Source organism: Saccopteryx leptura, chromosome 5 (genome assembly GCF_036850995.1).
Source record: "Saccopteryx leptura isolate mSacLep1 chromosome 5, mSacLep1_pri_phased_curated, whole genome shotgun sequence".
NCBI lineage: Eukaryota > Metazoa > Chordata > Mammalia > Chiroptera > Emballonuridae > Saccopteryx > Saccopteryx leptura.
In genome coordinates, this window is record NC_089507.1 from 86,171,657 (window position 1) to 86,193,905 (window position 22,249).

At 40.3% G+C, this 22,249-nt stretch overlaps 1 protein-coding gene across 4 annotated transcripts in view; it reads right to left on the bottom strand.

Moving 5' to 3' along the window:
• Positions 1-12,528, bottom strand: part of CENPE (centromere protein E) — a 64,973-nt gene extending 52,445 nt beyond the window's left edge. For all 4 annotated transcript variants that reach the window (XM_066385527.1, XM_066385528.1, XM_066385526.1 and 1 more), the window contains exons 1-10: positions 12,401-12,528; positions 10,977-11,068; positions 8,929-9,018; positions 8,372-8,490; positions 7,112-7,231; positions 6,007-6,088; positions 5,775-5,842; positions 5,635-5,700; positions 1,839-1,890; positions 50-137 (exon numbers count right to left, since the gene is read on the bottom strand). In XM_066385527.1, the coding sequence (XP_066241624.1) occupies positions 50-137; positions 1,839-1,890; positions 5,635-5,700; positions 5,775-5,842; positions 6,007-6,088; positions 7,112-7,231; positions 8,372-8,490; positions 8,929-9,018; positions 10,977-11,068; positions 12,401-12,456 (833 nt within the window). In that variant the 5' untranslated portion in view covers positions 12,457-12,528. The remainder of the gene's footprint in view (positions 1-49; positions 138-1,838; positions 1,891-5,634; positions 5,701-5,774; positions 5,843-6,006; positions 6,089-7,111; positions 7,232-8,371; positions 8,491-8,928; positions 9,019-10,976; positions 11,069-12,400) is intronic.
• Positions 12,529-22,249: the final 9,721 nt, after the last annotated feature.

Sequence of the window (22,249 nt, forward strand, 5' to 3'; positions counted from 1 at the left end):
ATGAAAAACATAAGCATTAAGAGGTAAATGAACAATGGGATAAACTTACCCAACTTGTCCATCACTAAGTCTCTTGATCACTTGTCCCAAAATAAATAAACTTCGATTTATATTACAGCCTTCCTTGAGTCGCACACCTGCATTTATTAACAAATATGAAAAGTAAAACTGATTTCTGTACTAGATGATAAACTTATTTACCAGTAAGTTATAAGTGAAATCAGAAATTAAAAGATCAGATACTCAAGTCTATGCTTTGGATTAGATCTGAGCCCACCTTTAATACCATTGGTAGAAGGGGCTCTCTCCCTATTCCTCCCACCTATTAAGTGAATCAGCAAAGTTGTTACCTGAGAGAAATAGCAAAAGGAAAAAAGATGACTAAGAATCAGGAAGAGGAAATACCCATTTCTTTAAAGAGCCTAACTCCACAGTTCAAATCTTATTTTTTTCCAAATCTTCAAATACAAGCCACTATAGACTTTTCCCACTGAATTAGTTCCTATAGGCTCACAACCCACAAAGTTTTCAAATTGTTAATATGCTCAAATGGCTCTAACATTTAAAAAAAAAAAGTACACTGAGAAAGATCCCTCACTTTTATGCTTCATTCAACCTATTTCTGTTCCTATACCAGGAAACCACTTTTATTACTTTATTTTTCTAGAGAGTTTTAGAAATACAAGTCCATATATAATAATTTCTCTTTTTTTTATACAAATAGTAGCATAACAAATACACTATTTTGTTTAAAGATTTTATTTATTCATTTTAGAGAGAGAGAGAGAGAGAGAGAGAGAGAGAGAGAGAGGGAGGGAGGAGGGAGGGGGAGGTAGGAGCAGGAAGCATCAACTCAGCATTCCAGGTCAACGCTTTATCCACTGCGCCACCACAGGTCAGGCCCAAATACACTATTTTTGCACTTTGCCTTTTTTTCACTTGGCAAAACATCCTATCAGTAATCATTGGTCTTTTTCATTCTTTTTTATTGAGTAGAATTCTACTGTCTGAATGTATCAATTTATTTACCCAGCACCCTGTTAAAGGACATGTAGGTTTTCAATCTACCACATGTCCAAAAAATACTGCAGCAACTAATTTTGAACAGCTGTTAACTCATAGGTGTTTTATTCAGCTATGGCTGTAATAAGTTGCTTAATATGTAATATGTTGCTTAATAAGTCAGCAAGCATTTATGTCTTATTTACAGGTCTGAGGACTCACTGCTTTGGTGGATATGGGCGATATATGCCACCCACAGCTGACTGTCTCATTGGCAGGCTGTAGTGTCAACACCAAGGGGTTTGACATCTTTATGATTATAAACCTTCACAGCTAAGTATGCTTTTCCATTTGTTTAAGTAATTGGTTATGTCTCTCAGGTCTGTTTTAAAGTTTTCTTTATTTTGGTCTGATAAAAGTTAAGTTTCTTCCTAGGTTCATATCATTTAAGTCATTATTGTAAAAGGAGTCTTTTTGTACACTTAATATTCTAACTGGTTGCTATTTGTATTATGAGAGTTATCAATGTAGCATATTAATTTTGTATCCCACTACCTTCCTGAATTCCTTTAATGATTATGAAAATTTGGTTTTCATAGTACTCTCATGACTTTCTAGCCATATAATCCTATCAACTGCACAGTTTTAGTTTTTTAATTGATGCTCCATTAACTTGATTATCTAGCTACAGAAGCTGACTTTTACATTAAAGACCTTCATCAGAAAATTATTACTGCCATTAATTTATTAGTTTTTAAAAGCATGCTGGCACACTGTCTACTCTGTAAAAGCACAGAAAAATATTCAGATCAACATACTGCATGAGTTTTAATTACCTTCAGCACCCGTCTGAGCGGCTCTTTCACTGCCTGCAAGATCAACCAAGTTCTGAAACACATGGAAACAAACTTTTAGGAAGGGTAACTTGAAATAATAAAATCCAAACAAAGGAAATACCATTTTAAATGCTTGGTTTATCTGAATACTGCTTCTGAATTCCTGTCTCTCACCCAGCTGGGGAGGCCTTTCCTTTTCTGAGTCAAACTAATCTCTACACCTTGTTCCTGATATAATGTATTTTCCATAATCCTGCCAGAACAGGTTCTCTGTTTCCTACACAACGTTCAATACTTTGCCATGGTGAACACGATTCTTTTCAATCTGGCATGTGTGTTGCTCCAGCCTTTTATCCACCCCCTACTTACTCTTACCCACTCACTGTGCTGAACTACACTCGCCACGGCCCACACCCCTCATTGCTTCCACACTTGCTAGTGTTATCTTTTGCCACGCCCTTTTAGTTAGTTTGAATGTTCTAGTATGCCCCTACTCTTTCTTTAGGACCAAAGGTAAATGCTACCTCTTCCATGTAGCTTCACTTTAACCTTCATCCCTCACATCTTGAATGAATTGCTTTTTCAGCTGTGTACTAAAAGGCGTTTATAGATATGACTTATTCTTATAGTGTCATTTGTGTCTCTGAATACACTGCAGCATGTTTAAAAGCATGGGACTCTCTTTCATTTCACAAATGTTATTTAAAAAAAGTGATCAGCTACCATGCTGTAAGCAGTATGTTAGGTGCTAGAGATGTAGCAGTGATCTGGACAAATAAAGTCCTTGCTCTCACAGAGCTTATACTCTATATGGGGTGGGATGAGGAGAGGAGGAGGTGGTGAGAAGACAGAAAAAGGCAAACAGGTAGGAAACACATCATGGTAAGTGTAATACAGATATCTTAAAGAGCATACTGGAAGAGAAAAGAGGAAGGGACAGAGAAGGTTCTTTGGATTGGGGGGTTGGGGAAGGCCTCCCATTATGCTAAAATTAGAAATGATAGAGAAGAGGAAGCCAGATGTGCAAAGACCAAGAGAACCAGACTCCAGAATAAAGAATAGACAGCGCACCCAGTCACAAAGCAGCAATGAGCTTCGTATGTTCAAAAGATAGAAAGGGCAGCATGGCAGAGTGAAGCAGACAGGACAAGAAGGAGTAAGCAAGGGGAAGAACTCTGGATTTTGTAACTGCAGTGGGAAACCATGAGAGGGCTTTAAGCAAGAGTGGTGTGTCTCGATTTAACTTTCTGAAGGATCAACTGTGAACTGTAGGTGGAGAAAGGATTGGGGAGGGGCAAGAGCGGCAGCAGGGGCCCAGTTAGAAGGCAGCTGCGATGGGGGGTTGGGCTAGCTACGCAGGTAGCAGTGGGGACAGTAAGTAGTAGAAGGATGTCTTCTTTATTCTTTATTCGTTTAATTTCAAGAGCCTAGTACTGTGCTCACAACTTGGTCAAGGTTCAGTAAATATTCTTAATGCATTTAAAGACAGAGATTTAAATTAATTCTCTCTGTGGAGACTTGCTGGGATAGCAGGTAATTCTGTACCCTTTCTTGATAGCTCTAGCTCAGATACTTCTTTCTCTAAACACTCAGAATTCTAATCTTTCTTGTAGAGTATCTAATACAGGTGACCTGGATACATAATAACAGGGCAAAGTGGTGATGAAGTCAGCATGAATTAAGGTATAAAGATGGGAACCGGCATTAGCGTTCAAAGATACTTAGAGGCCCAAACATCTATAAGAGAAGAGCTCATATGGAGAAGAAAGTAAAATTAGATAGGGTAATTAACAGTGGCCAGATCTTGTCTAAGGAAGTGATACAACAAAAGCAGTGCTTAATAACATTCAAAATCTGCATGACTGACTGAAGAAAGGAAGACCAGTCAGGGAGGCAGGCCCAGGAAAATGTGGGTAATTCAAGAGATGAGAACCTAAGTGAGTATGACACCAATGTGAATGTTGAAAGATGGAATCAGTAAGAAATAATGATAACTGGACAAAAGGGAAGGAGGAAAAGAGTCAAAACGACTTGGATTTCCAGCCTAGGTGATCAGGATAATGCTGGTACTACTGGAAAAAATGAAATATTCACTGTCATAGAAAGAAATTAATTTAGTTTTAGACACTGTGAAGTTCGGACAACAATGAGACATACGATTATAATATTTAGGAAGACATGTATTAGACCTCAGAGGCTCCAGGTAAACATCTGGCCATCATTAACAGACAAATGATAATGTCTGAGGCCAAGCACAGGAAGTAAGGACGGCCACAGAACACCATGTTTTTGTTGGAAGGGCAAGAGAAAAGAGGCTTCAAAAGGGACCAGAGAAGCAGCACAGCTAGGAGAACCTGCATATTATCACAGAAAGGCCAGGAGACACTCAAAGGCTATCTACACAGAGCTAGGAAATGACTCTCGTGAAAACTTCTTCCCAAGAAGATACTTAGGAGTAAGTGAGAAAGCTGAAACGTTCTTGGACCAGATGGTATCTACGATCAGATGACAGAGCATCACATGAGAAAAGCCACCAAATGGATCACTGAATATGTTTAAAGTATTAAAGTTAAATTATTAAAAGTTGGAATTGTAGTGAAATATTACAGGCCAGGTTTGGAAATCAAAACAGACATCAGTTTTTGTGTTTTTTGTTGTTAAATTAAAGCAAGACTAGTTTCCTAAAATAAACTTTTACTTGTACAGTGAGGTAAACTAAAATTAGGTAAATAAGAGTTATTTTTCAAAATCTAAAACTGAACAAATATAATATAGATTTATTACTTTTTCCCTCTTAAGTTTTCAAGTCAGATAGAGTCATCTTAAGTCACATCCCACATCAAGCTAAAGAATTTAGGCCGTGAAGATGGAGAATGAAACTATAATAAAGAATTAAAAGGAAGCATGAAAAGGGACAGCAGTAAGACTTATTTATGTGAAAAAAGGAATGTTCACATAATGCTTACAGCCACTTATTCAAAAACAGGTATTAAACATACACTATGTACAATGTGTTGGGGCTACAAGATGAAAGAGATATCCCTCTTTGTTTCAAGGGATTTATAGTCTAAAACACTGTGCTTATAATGTAAGATAGATTTTCTTATTATACTTAAGAATGAACTTGATAATGTGATTTGTTTTTAAACCATTCCACTTAGTTTTTTATTTTCCAAGTTCAATTCTACTGGCTGAGAATAAAAAACCAAAAAACAAAGACTCCTCCCACACCCCCACACAATTCCAAGATTACTTTAATTCTTCAATGCGTAGGAAAAAACAAGACAAAAAACTAAACCCCCAAGTCCCCCTTCAACACTGGTTAGAAAACGCCTCAAATCCTAACATCCACATTTTAGATGGCAGCCATAATATTATAGGAAGAAAAATCCTCTGAATCCTTCCTGCATTTCAGCTCGTAATTTCATGTGACATATGACACTAAACTATTTATAAATAATTGTAACTATTTAGTTAACAGTTTTAAAAAACATTTTTTAAAAAATTCTTATTTCTTGATTTTGGTGGGGGGGGGGAGTTGGGGGAGAGGAGGAGAAGAGAGGGGGGTGGGGAGGAGCGGGAAGCATCAACTTGTAGTAGTTGCTCTTGTATGTGCCCTGACCAGGCAATCCGAGGGTTTTGAACTGGCACCCTCAGCATTCCAGGTCAATCTTTTATCCACTGTGCCACCACAGGGCAGACCAGCTAACTGTTCTTATGAAACCAAACATCTAGCAGATGAATTCAGCTTTGCTTTGGACTATATGGCACATTACCATGGTTCATCAGTACTCACCAAATGGGACACTTTGACAGCTCCTTCACAGTTAGAAGGTTCCCCTTTCTCTCTACTTTCCAAAATCTAGACAGAAAAGGCATCTTGTTGAATCATTAGTGCATTCTTAATTAGAAAGACCAAATGAGAGAATTACCTACCATCCTAAAAATGGTATGAGAACGACTGCTTCTTTGATTCATCTTTGTAATTCCATAATGTCTGTTCTCTATAAGTAAAGAGTCATATTTCAGCTGTATATATTAAAGTCCAAAAAAAAAAAAAAATGAACTTTTACTTTAGCTTAAAAGTGAAAGTGTGATTTGAAGCCTAAATACATGCTATAGAATAGTTTTTAACAATGTTTTGAAGAAACACAGCATAAAGTCTTACTTTCTCCCTTTCTGATCCACTTCAAAGCCATTTCTGATGTATAAACAACTTCTTCTGTGAGGTCAGACACATACACGTTCCTCTGAAACAAGTTTAATTATGGGAAGAGTAGAGGAATAGAAGTCACTTAAAAATGCATATCAAAAGGAAAGTTAACTATGATAAAATTCATTTGTAGAAATTAAAAGTGCAAAATGGAAACTAGAGTATGAAAATAACAAGTAAACTTATAATATATATTTACAATTTATTTACTATATCAAAGCACATCAAATTCTAACCTGAAACTTCTTTCTTGCTCCTTTTAGGAACTTACACCAATATATACTGCTCACAAAAATTCGGGTATTTCCAAATGAAGCTATAAAATAACTCCTAATTTTTGTGAGCAGTGTATATTACAACTGTCACTATTTAAAACCACACATACAGGTGTGGGCAAAAGTAGTTTACAGTTCTGAGTATACAAAATAGTTTTGTTTCGTCTTTTTAAAGAGGCAGGGAGAGTTGGGAGTGGGGAGGCGAGAGAGAGCGAAGAGAGAGAGACACACACACACAGGAACACTGAGCTGCTCCTGTATGTGTCCTGACTGGGGAATTGAACCAGCAACCTCTGTGCTCCCAGATGATGCTCCTACCAACTGAGTTACCTGGCTAGGGTTTAATTTTTATTTATTTTTAGAGAGACAGAGAGAAGAAGGGAGAGAAAAGAGGGAGGAGGGTAGGGGAGCATTTGTTGTTCTACTCAGTCGTGCATTTTTTGGTTGCTTCCTGTGTGTGCCCTGACTGGGGACGGAACCCACAACCTTGTTGTTTTAGGACGATGCTCTTAAGCGACTGAGCCAATTATCCAGAGCCATAGAGTTTATTCTTATATTATTACTTATTAATTATTGTATTATTTATGTTACACTGTAAATGTACTTTTGTCCATTTCTGTATTACTTAAAAGATGATCTCTATAAATGCTTAAGAAAACATAACACAGACCCTATATACAGGAGATACTTAAAAAAAAATATAGAAATTAAAGGTAAATGTTCAAGAACAATAATCCCAATAAATCATCTCTTTTTTGAGCCACTTTGTTAACTCTTCTACTCACATTGAAGTCTTCTCGAATTATTAAAGGCTTCATTTTTCGAGTGTCACAAAGTAAATCTGCAATGGTTTCATTGTAGATCTCCATGTAAGACACACGTAAGAGAAATTCCCTATCAGGACACTAGAGGAAAAAAATACATATAGAAACATTACAGGTCACCCAATTATGAAAACCTAATACTAAATGCTTGTGTACCAATATTAAAATATTGTTTGAGAAATTATCTTCATAAAACAAACAGAAAAACAAAAAATCTCCTTATGATTCTGTTAACAATGATAAATACAAAAACAAAAGCACAAGCAGTTTCAGAATAGTATCAGAATTAGAAGAGTTCAACTCTATGACCTCAAAATAAATGCTACTCACAGATGTTCAAATAAGAACATTAAAAATCATAAAAATAAGGCCCTGGCCGGTTGGCTCAGTGGTAGAGCGTCGGCCTAGCGTGCGGAGGACCCGGGTTCGATTCCCGGCCAGGGCACACAGGAGAAGCGCCCATTTGCTTCTCCACCCCTCCGCCGCGCTTTCCTCTCTGTCTCTCTCTTCCCCTCCCGCAGCTGAGGCTCCATTGGAGCAAAGATGGCCCGGGCGCTGGGGATGGCTCTGTGGCCTCTGCCTCAGGCGCTAGAGTGGCTCTGGTGGCAACATGGCGACGCCCAGGATGGGCAGAGCATCGCCCCCTGGTGGGCAGAGCGTCGCCCCCTGGTGGGTGTGCCGGGTGGATCCCGGTCGGGCGCATGCAGGAGTCTGTCTGACTGTCTCTCCCCGTTTCCAGCTTCAGAAAAAAAAAAAAAAAAAAAAAAAAAAAAAAGAAAAAAAAAATCATAAAAATAATAATAAAAAACCTAATTTAAATAAAATAAAACTCTTACCTAATTAGGTTGCCTTATCTGGTCCTCTGCTTCCCTCGTCTCTTATCTACATCTATTTTTTACTGCTCCTCGGGAATAAGTGGTCGGTAAACAAAGCAATGAGGAGCTACCCAGTCTGATAACCTCCCTGTTCCTGACCGCCCACTCTGTGGTAGGAGTATTACTGTCTCAGGATTTAAGGCAAAGAATGAAGAACTTGACGCTCTAAAGTAAGTTTATGGGGGAAAAAGTGAATCTATGTCATGCCCTTCTTTTCTCCCCCTGGATAATTCTGAGATAACTGTAAATCTATTTCCTTTCAGAGTTATAAGAGAACACTGAAAGTTGCTATCCTATTATTACTATTTTTACCTGTACATACTAGAAATTTAGCTAAGTTATTTACCTTCTCAATTTTTTGGAAGATGTCATGAATCGCCCTGGGTATTACTCCCAAATGATCTTCTGAACCCATCATGGTATATGTTTTCCCTGAAGCAGTCTGCCCATAGGCAAATATAGTACCTGCAAAAACAACACACACACACACAACAAAGATTAAAAATGAGACTATAGTGTGTAACTTATCAATATCTATTTTTAATTTATTTTGTTGACATGGTTTCAAGTGTCCCACTCAATACATCAGCCTCTACCCACCACATCGTGCCCCCTGCCCTCTGCAAGGTCTCTTTCCATTCCCATTTCACCCCTTTCCCCCCTCCCCACCTTCATTAGCTCTCTCTCTGGGGACTTCTATCCTCCTGTCCGTAGCTATGAGTTATATGTATATAATTTGGCTAACTCCTTCACCTTTGATCTTATCCCCACTTCCCTCTTCCCTGACAGCTGTTCATCTGTTTCCTGTGACCTTGCTTCTGTTTCTGTTTTGTTCATCATAAACTATCAATATTTGTTGAACAGATACCCAAGACTAAAATGTTTCTGCAAGTGAATACAAACCATTGTAGCCTTGTATAGCAGAATCTATGATTGGTACTGCTATTTCTTCATAAACATTTTTAGTGGTTTCATTACTATGAAAGACACGATCTAAAAAAAAAATACATGTAAGTTAAACCAAACAAACTGAGTTTTCATTCTTGAATTAGTAATTGCTCAAAGAAATTAAATTGTCAGGATATGGTATAAAATATTTAAGGCACAATATTTTTTTCAACTTTTTGGTCCTATGGAAATACAAGACTCTATAAGGTAAAATGTGTCAGTCTTCACACAGTAAAAATACAGGTCATCCATGTTATGGGCTTTCAAGAGACATAGTGGCTGAATATGGGGTCTGGAATCAGACTGACCAGAAATCCTGGTTCTGAGGCTTATAAGCTGTGTGACTTTGGACAAAGTGGTTCATGTCTCTGCCCTTCAGTTCCCGAATGTAGAAGCAAGAAGATCTAGTTCAAACTAAACCAGTAACAGCAAACATTTTACTACAAAAAGCTGAATTTAGAGGGAATGACCTGGTTGCTCAAGGCTGGGCTTAGGACAGCATTTGCCATTATGAATTCACTAGTCTAGGATGTGGTCCTCTGCATTTTTTAGCACATTAAAAATGGACCACTCTTGCAGTGGCAGCCTCACATTACAAAGAAACGGGTTTGTGAACCAGGAGGAATATTTATCAACCTGCAATGAAAAATTCAGGGAGCCTACTGCTTGAACCGTGCCCATATATCTTCCCTGTTGGCAGAACTATAACAAAAACCAAAGTGCCATCTGAAGGCTGCTTAGGCATCATGATTTCTGAGCAAGGAGAGATGGCAGGATGATTCAAATCTTATTACCGTCTTCAGATAGGTGAGTGAGTCAAAATCCTCTATGGGCATGTATGGTCACTGAGAAACTGTAGCACCTGAGTTGAAGTGATTGTGCATCCCTTATTTTTGATTTTATAATCTCTAGCACGGAGTGCTTTACCTTCAAAAAAAAATATGGTAATACTTCAAATAGTCCTTTACCAGGAATCATTTTTTCTACTATATATCTTTGCCCTACAACCTTATATGTTGGCTTTCTACTTTAACATTAAGTTGACAAGCTAATCACTCTTACTCCTAAGGTTGTTGAGAAGACCTCACTGCACTCTTTGGTACCTAAGTGGCAGCATGACAGTGTGGCTGGAATATAGATCTGGAGCCTGATGTCCACTTGCCAGCTGTGTGATTCTGGCCCCTGTTTTAAAATGGAATGGTACCAGTCACACAGCACCTACTGCATAGGCTTGTTAGGGGATTAGATGAGTTAATATTGAAACTAAGTGCTTAGAAATGTGTGTGGTGCATTGGCAGCACTCTATACAATAAATCAGGCTAGTCAACCTTTAGGGCCTCCAAGTCCCTTTGTCCTACCTAGCTCTCTGTCATCCTGCAGGTGTCAGTTTAATCAGTACCATTTTAGACACCTAAACTAGTTAGATCCCCCACTCTAAAGTCCCGCAAGGCTTATGTCGTCAGAAGTGTAACTACTTGTTTAAAGTCTTTTTTCTGACTGTATGATAAGCTACACAAAAACAGGGGTGGGTTCTTGCTGTATTCCAGTAAAGAAGGAATAGCCTCACTATTTTTTGTTTAGAGATTTCTTGAAAATAATTGTGGAAAAAATATAAAATTGAAAAATCTTAAATATGACTTGACATTAACATATTATGGGCTAACAGAGTTTTAGGCCAGAACCACACTATAAATAAGAGGAAAAATGATGTTTAGTCATAAGGCACTCTGACTAGAACTGTGTTTTAAATATCAATTTATTATCTTACTTATCATCCATGAATGAACAATTTTAAAGTTTCCATTGACACAATTAACAGAAGGTTTAGTTTCACCTTTAATGCAAATTCAGTATTATATAAAAGCCTTTTTACTCTTAATAGGAACAGAGTAACAGATTAACTTTTTTTTCCCAATGAATTTATTGAAAACAATCCATGTATAAGCAAACCATGTAGTTCAAACCATGTTGCAGATTAACTTTTGATGCTATTATAACCTTACCAAAATTGAAGGATTTGCTCCCATCAACTTGATAAATAGCATTATTGTCAGTTTTCCAATAAACCTGGGTAGCATCTCCAAGAGCTTCTTCTCTAAAATAAAACAGCACATTTTACTATAACTGGTCATAGAAGCCGTGTTATATGAAAGATAATTTAAAACATTTTGTTTTCTGAATATTTTAAAAGATAGCAATGACTGATACCATATATCAGAGAACTATGGGAAATCCACCCACTATGGAAAAGGGTCAAGTCTTTCAAACAGGACTCAGTAACCTCCTGCCTCTCATGGGCGCTCCCTTGTGAAGCTCTTCCCTGCCACCCTCTTACCCAGTACCAGTAGCTGAAAAGATACATTCAAAATGCAACTCTGCTTCGGTTCCTCTCCTTTAAAACCAATAAAAATCATCTGAGGTGCTTAATATGGCACACGAGATCATGTTTATTTCTCTCTTCAACCTTATCTTCCTCTAAATTCCTATATAAATCCTAACTCCCTACAAATCAACTATCTGAAGGTTCCCACAAGATAACAGTCAACTCCACTGTTGAATGTTGACTAATCTTTCCATTAAGTAACTTGATTTTTTCACTCACGGAAAGTGTCAGGAGTTTCCTGATGGGGGTCCGGCCTCTCCCCTAAACTGTCATCTGACGGACGGGCTATGGCTCCTCTAGCAAACACTTTCCATCGGCCTATTACTTGTCAAGATGTAATAGTTTCTTTACGGGCGAAAGCCAGAAACCACAGAAGCAAACAGACTTTATTATTTCCCCTCTCTGCCTTTACTCTATCGCATTTATTACTCCAATATCTACGCTTAACATTCTGTATTGTTTACTTTGTCTCCCCGCCGCCCTGCTCTGCCTTGCCCGCCCCGCTCAAAAGTAAGAGCCACAGGGCAACGACTGCAGTATCTGTTTAAGGGACTCCGTGCTAAAAGAAATCCGTATGGATAAATACCAGCCATTCAGCTTTCTGCATGTTGTATTCAGTCACTGTCTGAAGTCTCGAGTACGTACTGAATACAAAGCAAAAAGGCCGACTAGGTCTTGCTCTTAAGGAGCAGACAGCCAAGGGAGACAGTCGGTGTAAGAGGACTGCCGAGGGCCGGCGAGGCTCCTGCGGACACGCCTTCCCAGGGGGTGGGTGGGCAAAGCAGCGGGAGGGAAAGCAGCGCAGGGGGAGGTCCTAACGTCAGCGAGACCGAGTTACACTCGCCTTCAGGGAGAGCGCAGCGGGAACGTATCTAAACCCTCCGGGTCTTCCCTGTCACGTTACAGACCACGGGGCCAGGCGAACAGAGGGTCAGCGGCCCAGCTGGCCAGCAGCACGCTCGGAGGCAGAGCTCAGGAGCCCCCGCAGGGCTCGGCCCTCCGGCTCCGCGCCTCCCGGACGCCGCCCCGGCCCCGCACACCTACCTGCTGTTGAGCGGCCGGAGCCGCACGCAGACGGCGACGGCACCCTCCTCCGCCATCCGACCAGTTAGTTAGGGCCCCAGCGCACTGGCCCCGACGCTCCGCAGCTGGCGTGGCTGTGCACACGGGCGGTTCCGCCTTTGAGTTTAAATTTTCCCAACGCCGCTGCTGATTGAGCGCGGCCTCGTGACGTCACGGGCCGTTCCACCTGGTCGCGGCGCGGGGGTGCGAGGCCGGCGGTGCCAACATGGGTATAAATCGTGGGGGAGGCGCGGTATAAAAGAGTATGGAGGAGGATGGAATAGGGGGTCGCCCCGAGGGGTCCGTGGGATGCACGGGGAGTGCCCATCCTAGTAGTGGCAGAAATATCTATTATCTGCTAAAGCCGCTGACGTGCAGAAAAGGCCCTCACTAACACCGTCCTTTACATCGTAGTAGAAGTTTGCAATCTATGGAAAAACCAAGGCAGAGAAATATTTTTCAAAGAATCACACTGTTCAGCAACAATAACGACAGCAATTCAAAGTCCCTCTCCAGCCTGGAAACATAAGAATTGCTGTGCTTCCTTTGAAAGGTTTAGGTTTAGGTTTTTCCTTTTTCTTGTTATCTATCTCTATGCTCCTGTTTCCACTGGCTTTGAGTTCTGAAAGGACCAAAAATTTGCTACCCTGAAACTGCCTCTTGGGAGACTGCTTTTTAAGCTGTTTATTAAGAAACAACACCCAGAAGGAACTGTCCCCCTTTTCTGCCCAACAGATTTAGAGAAACCGGCTTTAGGAAAGGAGCCTTGGCTTAACCACTGATAGGGGGACTCAAGCGTTAAAATTTCAGCTTGAGTAATGGTGGCTTTGGTTGTAGTCAGTGGTCTTGATGGTTAATGCAAGTTGAGGCCTTTGTTTCAGGAGCTGGAATTCTTGAGAAAACCTGCATAACTTAAGGAGATCTGCAAGTAGTCCACTTTTGTGCCCCAGGGTTCTGCAAGCAAACTTTTTGTGCTCCAATGACAGAATGCCCCACTGACTATGATCGAATTCACTTTGCCTGTGATCTGTTTAACTTTCACTTGAAATTTGGAAACCTTTACCTACCCTTTTCTTCCCCTTACAAAAGAGTTGGGTCAGGATAGGGGGTTGAGACAGCTTTGGAAGCCTCAGATAGCTGGCTGTGGGGAAAACAGTTGTGTTAGGCTTGCTTGTGGGTTTACTGGCTGCAAGCATGTTCCTTGATTGGTGTGTGCGTGTGTGGCAGCTCCATGTGTGTGTGGTCTGTGTAAGGCTGCAGGTGCTTTTCCTGGGCAGCAATTCTCCCAGATCACTGTCTCACCACTGGGATGTGTGGTTTTTCCTGCTCCCTTGCCTTTCACTGCAAAAAGCAAAATTTCCTTATTAGCTCTTTTCCTTTTGTTGCTTATTTGCTCGCCTGTCTTAGTGAGCCTCTAATAAACGGGTATGGCCCGACACTATAGCGCCTAAGTTCCTCTACATTCTACCCGAATTCAGTGAGAACCTGTGTAATGTCAGTGGCTGAGGCCAGACAGGTTCACATTGGATTCGGGCAGATGGTAGAAAAACTGCAGAGCCAGAAAGGGTTGGGCCATTTCATTTAATAAATTCTCACAACGGCAGATCAGCACACAGGCAGGGAAAACCACCTCTTAGGCAAGCAAACAGCAAAATGGCCCCTCACAGTGGTGGGCAGACAATTCGTGCATTTGCAATCCCCCATTTCTCCCATAGTGCAAGCACCCATAGCCTTATGTAAGTCATGCACCCTTGCCACTGCCACATGCTCACGCACTAATCACACTAAGTGCTTGCAGCTGGTACACCAGTGAGTAGGCCTAACACAGCTGCCCGACAACCCACCTGGCCTCAACCACCAGCACTACACTGGCCATCTGAATAAAGCATCCATAAAAGATTCATTCAACCTCTGTCTTTACTTATTTGGTTGAAATGGTGCCAGGCAGCATGAACACCGATATTTCTGGTTTCACCACCACCTTAAGAATCTGTTAATTTTATTATTAGCCCAGCTAGAATATGCTAGGCTGTATCTAATAAGATAATAAAGAGTTTAAAAAGCTATGCTTTAACTTAAATTGAGTGGTCAGGAAAGGCAAAGAGCTTCATTAAAGATAAACTGAGGCATACTTAAAACATCTAAGAGTTTATTTGAGCAAAAAATCAATTCAAATCAGTATTTCATCGAGCGGTTAGAAAAGAGCTTCAAACACCTATAAAAAAATGAAAGACTTTTATAGGCAGAAGGAAATGGAATAAGGATATTATACTAGTCCAAAAAGTGGATTGGTTATTAAAAAGTTACTTTCCTTTAGGGCAGTGGTCGGCAAATGCATCAGTCAACAGAGCCAAATATCAACAGTACAATGATTGAAATTTCTTTTGAGAGCCAAATTTTTTAAACTTTAACTATATAGGTAGGTACATTCCTTATTGAGGAAGAGCCCACACATGTTATTTTGTGAAAGAGCCACACTCAAGGGGCCAAAGAGCCACATGTGGCTTGCAAGCTGAGTTTGCTGACCTCTGCTCTAGGGCAGTGGTCCCCAACCTTTTTTGGGCCACGGACTGGTTTAATGTCAGAAAATATTTTCACGGACCAGCCTTTAGGGTGGGATGGATAAATGTATCACGTGACCGAGTCAAGCGTCAAGAGTGAGTCTTAGACGGATGTAACAGAGGGAATCTGGTCATTTTTAAAAAATAAAACATCGTTCAGACTTAAATATAAATAAAACGGAAATAATGTAAGTTATTTATTCTTTCTCTGTGGACCGGTAATTTGCATGCATACAACTTCTCTGAAAGATGATGAACATTTTTATTAAATTTTGTTTTTTACCTCAAAGATTAACATGATACGTACATGTGATGAAAAAACTTAAAGTAGTACAAAATAAATCACAGTAAAAATAAACCTTCCTACATCTGATTTGTCTCTCCAAAGGCAACACTGCAGTTTCCTGGAGTGTTATGCTGAACCTAATCTACAGATATACACATATATATATTCCTTTTCTATATTACATATCTTTTTACATACATAGGTACCTTCCATACTTGCTGTAGTGCACTTTTCTTAAAATGTGATCTTTATATAACTATTTTTATTCAGTTCAGGAAGGTAACTTCAATATGTGAGGCATGCAGGTGAAATGCACACACTTTCATGCTGCTGTTTAAATGACTATATTTCCCTCCAAACTTGGTTTATTTCTGCTGAAGCTGCAGAGGGCACTGTAATCCTTCCAAAAGCATGGAAAAGCCTTGAATAGTGTCTTGCAGTTCTTGAATGTGGTCCCAATTTTAGGATTCTGGGAAGCTCTCGGTATTACAAATATACATTGGATTCAAATTACTCACCTGTGCTCACTTTTTTATATATATTTTATATAAACTTAAGTGTCATATATGTTGATATTATTTCATCACCCTCCACAAGGGTAATTTTTGTTTAATAAATACAACATTTAATTTTCAAAGGATAAATCTTGTTTTTAATTTTATAGTTTTGTTTGAAATGCTCACAGACCTAGTATCCTTCTTTTAAAATCATGATTACACAGGATTTGTGTGGCATCATGGAACCCACACTGACCTAGTTCAGTCCAACTTCACCACTTATGTAAGCTATGCCACACTAGAAAATAACTTATCTCTATGATTCAGTATTTTCTGATCTAAAAAAATGAAGAGATTGGATGAACGTATTTCTAAGGTTACTTTCAGCTTCAATGAGTCTATGACATCTTCCTAAAAAGAAATTTGTTAAAATTGAGTACAGATGAGTGTTAAATAAAATATGGATGTGTGAGGGGTTGGGAAAAGTGATCTAGATTACAGAAAAAATCTAAGGTCATCACAATGCTGCAAGGACTGATGACAGTCCACCCTAACCCATTCTCCTTTTCCTGGCCAGAAAGCAAGACTATACTCTCAGCCTGTCTTGCTCTTGGGCTGCTACTTCCAGGCCTAGCTGATAAAAACTTCACGGGTGCACTTTCCCTCCCTTGTCCTTGGTGATCCGCCTTCCCCTTTCCTTTACTGACTATTGCAAACCTTAACCACTCTCCTCAAGGTTGGGTCCATGCTCATCATTACTGAGAAATCAGGGCCATTGGCTAAGATATCTCCCCACCCAGTTCTCCCACCCTGATAGCCTGCGCTCCAGCTGATCTATGTCCCCAGCAATATTTGCCTCCTTTCATGCAGTTCCTGCTGGTGTTTGTCTGGTCTGAGACAGATCCTCCCATTTATACTCTCAATTCCTTCCTCTCTGGGATCTTGGTCCAGCAATTACTATTCTCTATTTCAGAAAAATGCTTCAAAACAGCAAGAGAAGAATCATCTGTAATTTCACTACTCTAAAAAAAAAATAAAAAGAAAAAGAATGTAAAGTCAAGTGAATGTCCCATATAACCTATCAAATTTCATCTCCTCTAAAGTGACTTATCTTAATTTTCTTTCTTGATCTTTTCTGAAAATATGTAAGAAACCTGTGTAGAGAAGTAGCCACATTTATATATTCAAGAATGGAATTATTCTGTACTTGTTAATATGCAGTTTTCTTTTTACACTAATATGTCAATATGTAAATCTGCTCCTTTTTATATATTGGCTGCATAATTTAATTGTGGTTATATTGTAGTTCATTCAGCCATTCCTTTGTGAATATTTAGATTGTTGCCAATTTTTCAGTATAGTTTATATAAAAATCCACCTCTATATATCTTTATACTCTCATGTTTTTATTTTCATAGAGTAGCTTGGTAAATTTGAAGTACTGACCCAAATGATATGCCTGCTCTGAGTTGTAACAAGTATTAGGTAGATCTGCTATGTCTTTCAGTCTTGGTGGAGTGACCTGATGTAGAAGGTACCCTGTGGGACCTAATGGAGCAGTCTCTTTTTGATTGCCTGAGCTGGGTGCTCCACTCATGCCCCTGTGGGGTTGTGTGAGCCCTTTTATTATTATTGAGTCTTGATTGATGTTGGCTCATCTGTGCATGCGGTCATCTTCAGGCTAGCTGACTAAGGATCCAACCTGACCACAGTGTACTAGCTGCTGTGCAGGTGCTAACCACTTGAAGCTGAATTCTCCTCAAAAGGGATCTGGTGCCTTCCAAGATCTCCCTTTGGATGTGTACTTGTGGAACTCATTGGGTCTAAATGAGTTCCTGCCTGATGTCTAAAGCTTACCACAGGGTGTGTTGGTTCTGGGGCGTCCTAGGACTGACACTAGCACAGGTCAATGTCAGATGCTGCCCATGACTGGCCCTGGGCAACCTGTTTGGGGCTACAAAGTGATACACAATTTGTGTGTGTCCCTGCTGGGCCTGGGTGTGTGTGGGAAGGGCTAAGCTGAGACCAAGGCTGACGTCCACTAGCACTGATTTCAGAGAAAGTCAGCACAAGGCCCAAAGCACCCCAAGATCTGCCTCTTCCTGCCTCTACCTGCCAGCTGCCTGTTAGGCTTAGTTACAGAAAGTACATCAGTTGCATGAGGTAGGATCTCAGTGAATCACCAGGCAGAGGTGAGTGGTGTTTACCAGATTGATACAGATTCAAACTTGGTGCTTGTGCTGGTTTTAGGTTACTCAGCCAGTGTCCCAGGGTATACCAGAGGGTGGCAGCTAGACTTGGTACACACTGGGCATTTGCTTGATGGGGATTTCCAGGGTTCTGGTAATATTCTGATTTCATATTCATGGAGTTACAAAAGTGTTCAATTTGTGAATGTTTATTGAGTTGACCCTTGTAATTAATATATAAACTGCTTTAATTACATAATTTATCTTTGAAAAGGCGAGTTAAATATTCTTATTTTCTATTTCACATTTGAGCAAGCTAAACTTAAAAGACTGAGTTATTTGCCATTGAATCAGAAGCAGAACGCAGTCCAGTGCTCCTGTACCACTACTGCTGCTTTAACAAAAGGTTTACTTAGCATCCATTTCTATGATTAAACTTTTTCTGACACTCTTTTTTATTTTTATTTATTTATTTATTTATTTTTGTATTTTTCTGAAGCTGGAAACGGGGAGAGACAGTCAGACAGACTCCCGCATGCGCCCGACCGGGATCCGCCCGACCGGGATCCACCCGACCGGGATCCACCCAGCATGCCCACCAGGGGCGATGCTCTGCCCACCAGGGGGCGATGCTCTGCCCCTCCGGGGCGTCACTCTGCCGCGACCAGAGCCACTCTAGCGCCTGGGGCAGAGGCCAAGGAGCCATCCCCAGCGCCCGGGCCATCTTTGCTCCAATGGAGCCTTGGCTTCGGGAGGGGAAGAGAGAGACAGAGAGGAAGGAGGGGAGGGGTGGAGAAGCAAATGGGCGCTTCTCCTATGTGCCCTGGCTGGGAATGGATCCCGGGTCCCCCGCAGGCCAGGCCGACGCTCTACTGCTGAGCCAACCAGCCAGGGCTTTGTTTTCTTTTTGATTATTCAAAAACGTAAAAGCCATTTTTGGTTGCTGGGCCATACAAAAATAGGTGGCAGGCTGTTTTTGTTCTGTAGGCCTCAGTTTGCCACCTTCTTTCTGTTTTCAAGGAGATCTATTGGCAGTATTGACACGAATTGCAATTTATGTCTATAATTTTTGTATTTCCTTATAGACATGGGCAAGAAAGCAGCAAAACCTATATTGTAAACTTTTTAAATGGTAAAATTTCCAGCTTATTTAGCACATTGCTAATTTCATGGCTCATAGCTTAAGCAAGAAAGTTCTCTGAAGACCAGTTTTATCCACAGTCTCTCCCTTCTGTTTGCTCTCATTTCTTCCCTTTGCATTTAATGAGAATAAGCAAAATGTTCTGGGATAAGAATAAAAGGAATTATCAAATGTCAACAGCTGGTGAGCCAGCTGTTACTATAAAAGAGTTTGATTAGCACCCTAGAGCAATTAAGCCATTTTAGGTTGGGATGGACTAGGAGAAAGAGAAAATAGAAGGCATAGCTAACCAATGATGGGTGTTATTACTGACAACAAATCACACCTCATTTGGAAAATGCTGTAGATAACAAAATAATTAGTAATTTGAAGACTCCCGATAAATTTTCTTTTGAACTTTTATATTCATTTTGGTAAATATATAAAGAGAAGCCATGATGTGTGAAAATAGCGAGCTTGAAAAGTTACTTGTGAATTTGTAAAAACAGTTTAGTGCTATAGATATCAGCGATTCGCAGTTGGTTTCCTGAGGCATGCATGCTATAAATCCCCCACAAATGTGATCCTGGATTTTGTTTGTTGACTTTTGGCTACAACGAGGATAGAAATTATTTTAGCGATATCTGGTAGACTGAGCCTGCAGACATGAGTGTAATACGTGGCGAGAAGTGGAGCACACTTGCTGCAAGGAACATATGAAAGGTGGTGTCTTATCACCAAGCTGGCTCCAAGGAAAAGTTAAATGTTTTCTGGCATGAGGGAGAATTTGGTCAGGGAAGTTAATGAGATGGAACTCAAGGCAGTAAACACTTAAACTAAAAAAAAGCAAGATAGAGCTGAAGGTTATCCAAGGGGCATCTGTAATAATATGTAGATATAATTCCATTTCTTTTTTTTTTTCTTCTGTATTTTTCTGAAGCCGGAAACGGGGAGAGACAGTCAGACAGACTCCCGCATGCGCCCTGGCACGCCCACCAGGAGGCGACGCTCTGCCCACCAGGGGACGATGCTCTGCCCCTCCAGGGAGTCGCTCTGTTGCGACCAGAGCCACTCTAGTGCCTGGGGCAGAGGCCGAGGAGCCATCCCCAGCGCCCGGGCCATCTTTGCTCCAGTGGAGCCTCTGCTGCGGGAGGGGAAGAGAGAGACAGGGAGGAAGGAGAGGGGGAGGGGTGGAGAAGCAGATGGGCACTTCTCCTGTGTGCCCTGGCCGGGAATCGAACCCGGGACTTCTGCACGCCAGGCCGACGCTCTACCACTGAGCCAACCGGCCAGGGCCTAATTCCATTTCTTTTTTTAAAAAATTGAACTTATTAAGATGACACTAGTTCATATAATTATAAGGTTTCAGGTGCCCAGTTCTAGAACACATCTTCATATACTGTATTGTGTGCTCACCCTCCCCCCCAGTCAAGTCTTCGTCCATCACAATTGACTTCCCATACTCTCCTTCACCTCCTCCTCTCAGCAGTCACCTCACTGCCGATTGTTCAATTGCATTTCTTTTAATGTGCAGTCAAATATTCTAGTATTCAAGGTGTGCCATAACACAATCAGAGTCTAACCATGGCGTTTCTCACTATTGGGACTTTGGGCAGAATAACTTTTTTGTCATAAAGACAGCCTCAAGTGCTTCCAGGATGTTCTTCATCTCGGGGCCTACCCACTAAACGACAATGGTATCCCCTAGGAATTGTGACAATTAAAACGTCCTCACATTCTTCCAAATGTGGTATGGTATCACCACTCCAGGACCAAAAACACTTGTTCAAATGATATAATTTTTCTATGCCATTAGCCTTACTCATCCTTTGTCCAGCTGTTTGTTGAATAGATGGCTTATATACAACCAGAGTTTGCAACAGTAGACTTCCTGGCAATAACACATAAAGATATGAAAGGTTTCATCTACTCTTTAGATAAATGAAGCAAAAAAGGATACATTAAATAAATAAAAGATATGCTATCTCTAACTACATTATTTTCTTTTTATATACTGGACTGGTAGAGTAGAAGGTTGTATATGGCTATTTCTTTTTAAAAAAATATTATTTAGAAAATTAAATTTAACAGGGTGACATTGATCAATAAGAGTACATAGGTTTTAGGTAAATGTTTCTATAGCATTTGAAGTGTTGATTATGTTTTATACCCATCACCCAAAGTCAAATAAATTTTCCCTCATCTTATATTTGTCCTTCTTTACATCCTTCCTCCTCCACATACCCTTCCCCCAAGCCCCCTTCCCATTGGTAACCACTTCAATTTTATCTATATCCATGATTATCAATTTTATATCCCACCTATGTGTGAAATCATACAGTTCTTAGCTTTTACTGATTTACTTAGTTCACTCAGTATAATGTTCTGAAGGTACATCCATGTTGTTTTAAATGGCAATATGTCATAATTTTTTTATGGCTGAGTAGTATTCCATTGCATATACCACATCTTTATCAAATCCTCTATTGAGGGACACTTTGGGTTGTTTTCATGTCTTGGAAACTGTGAGTAATGCTGCAATAAACATGGGGGTGCATGTATCTTTATGTACCAATGTCTTTGTGGATTTAGGGTAGATACTTAGTAGAGGGATTACTGGGTCATCTGGTAGTTCTATTCTTAGTCTTTTGAGGAATCACCATATTTTCTTCCACAATGGTTTTATTGATTTGCATTCCCACTAGCAGTGAATAAGGGTTCCTTCTTTTCCACAGCTTCTCCAACACTTGTTATTACCTGTCTTGATAGTAACCAATCTAACAGGTGTGAAGTGGTATCTCATTTGTAGTTTTGATTTGCATTTCTTGAGTAGCTAGTGAAGATGAGCATCTTTTCATATATCCTTTGGACATTTGTATGTCCTTTTGGGAGAAGTGTCTGTTCAGGTCCTCTCCCCATTTCTTTCTTTCTTTCTTTCTTTTTTTTTTTTTTTTACAGAGATAAAGAGGGAGACAGAGAGGGACAGATAGGGACAGATAGACAGGAAGGGAGAGAGATGAGAAGCATCAATTCTTCGTTGCAGCTCCTTAGTTGTTCATTGATTGCCTTCTCATATGTGCCTTGACCGTGGGAGGCTACAGCAGAGCAAGTGATCCCTTGCTGAAGCCAGCAACCTTGGGCTTCAAGCCAGCTACCTTTGGGCTCAAGCCAGTGACGA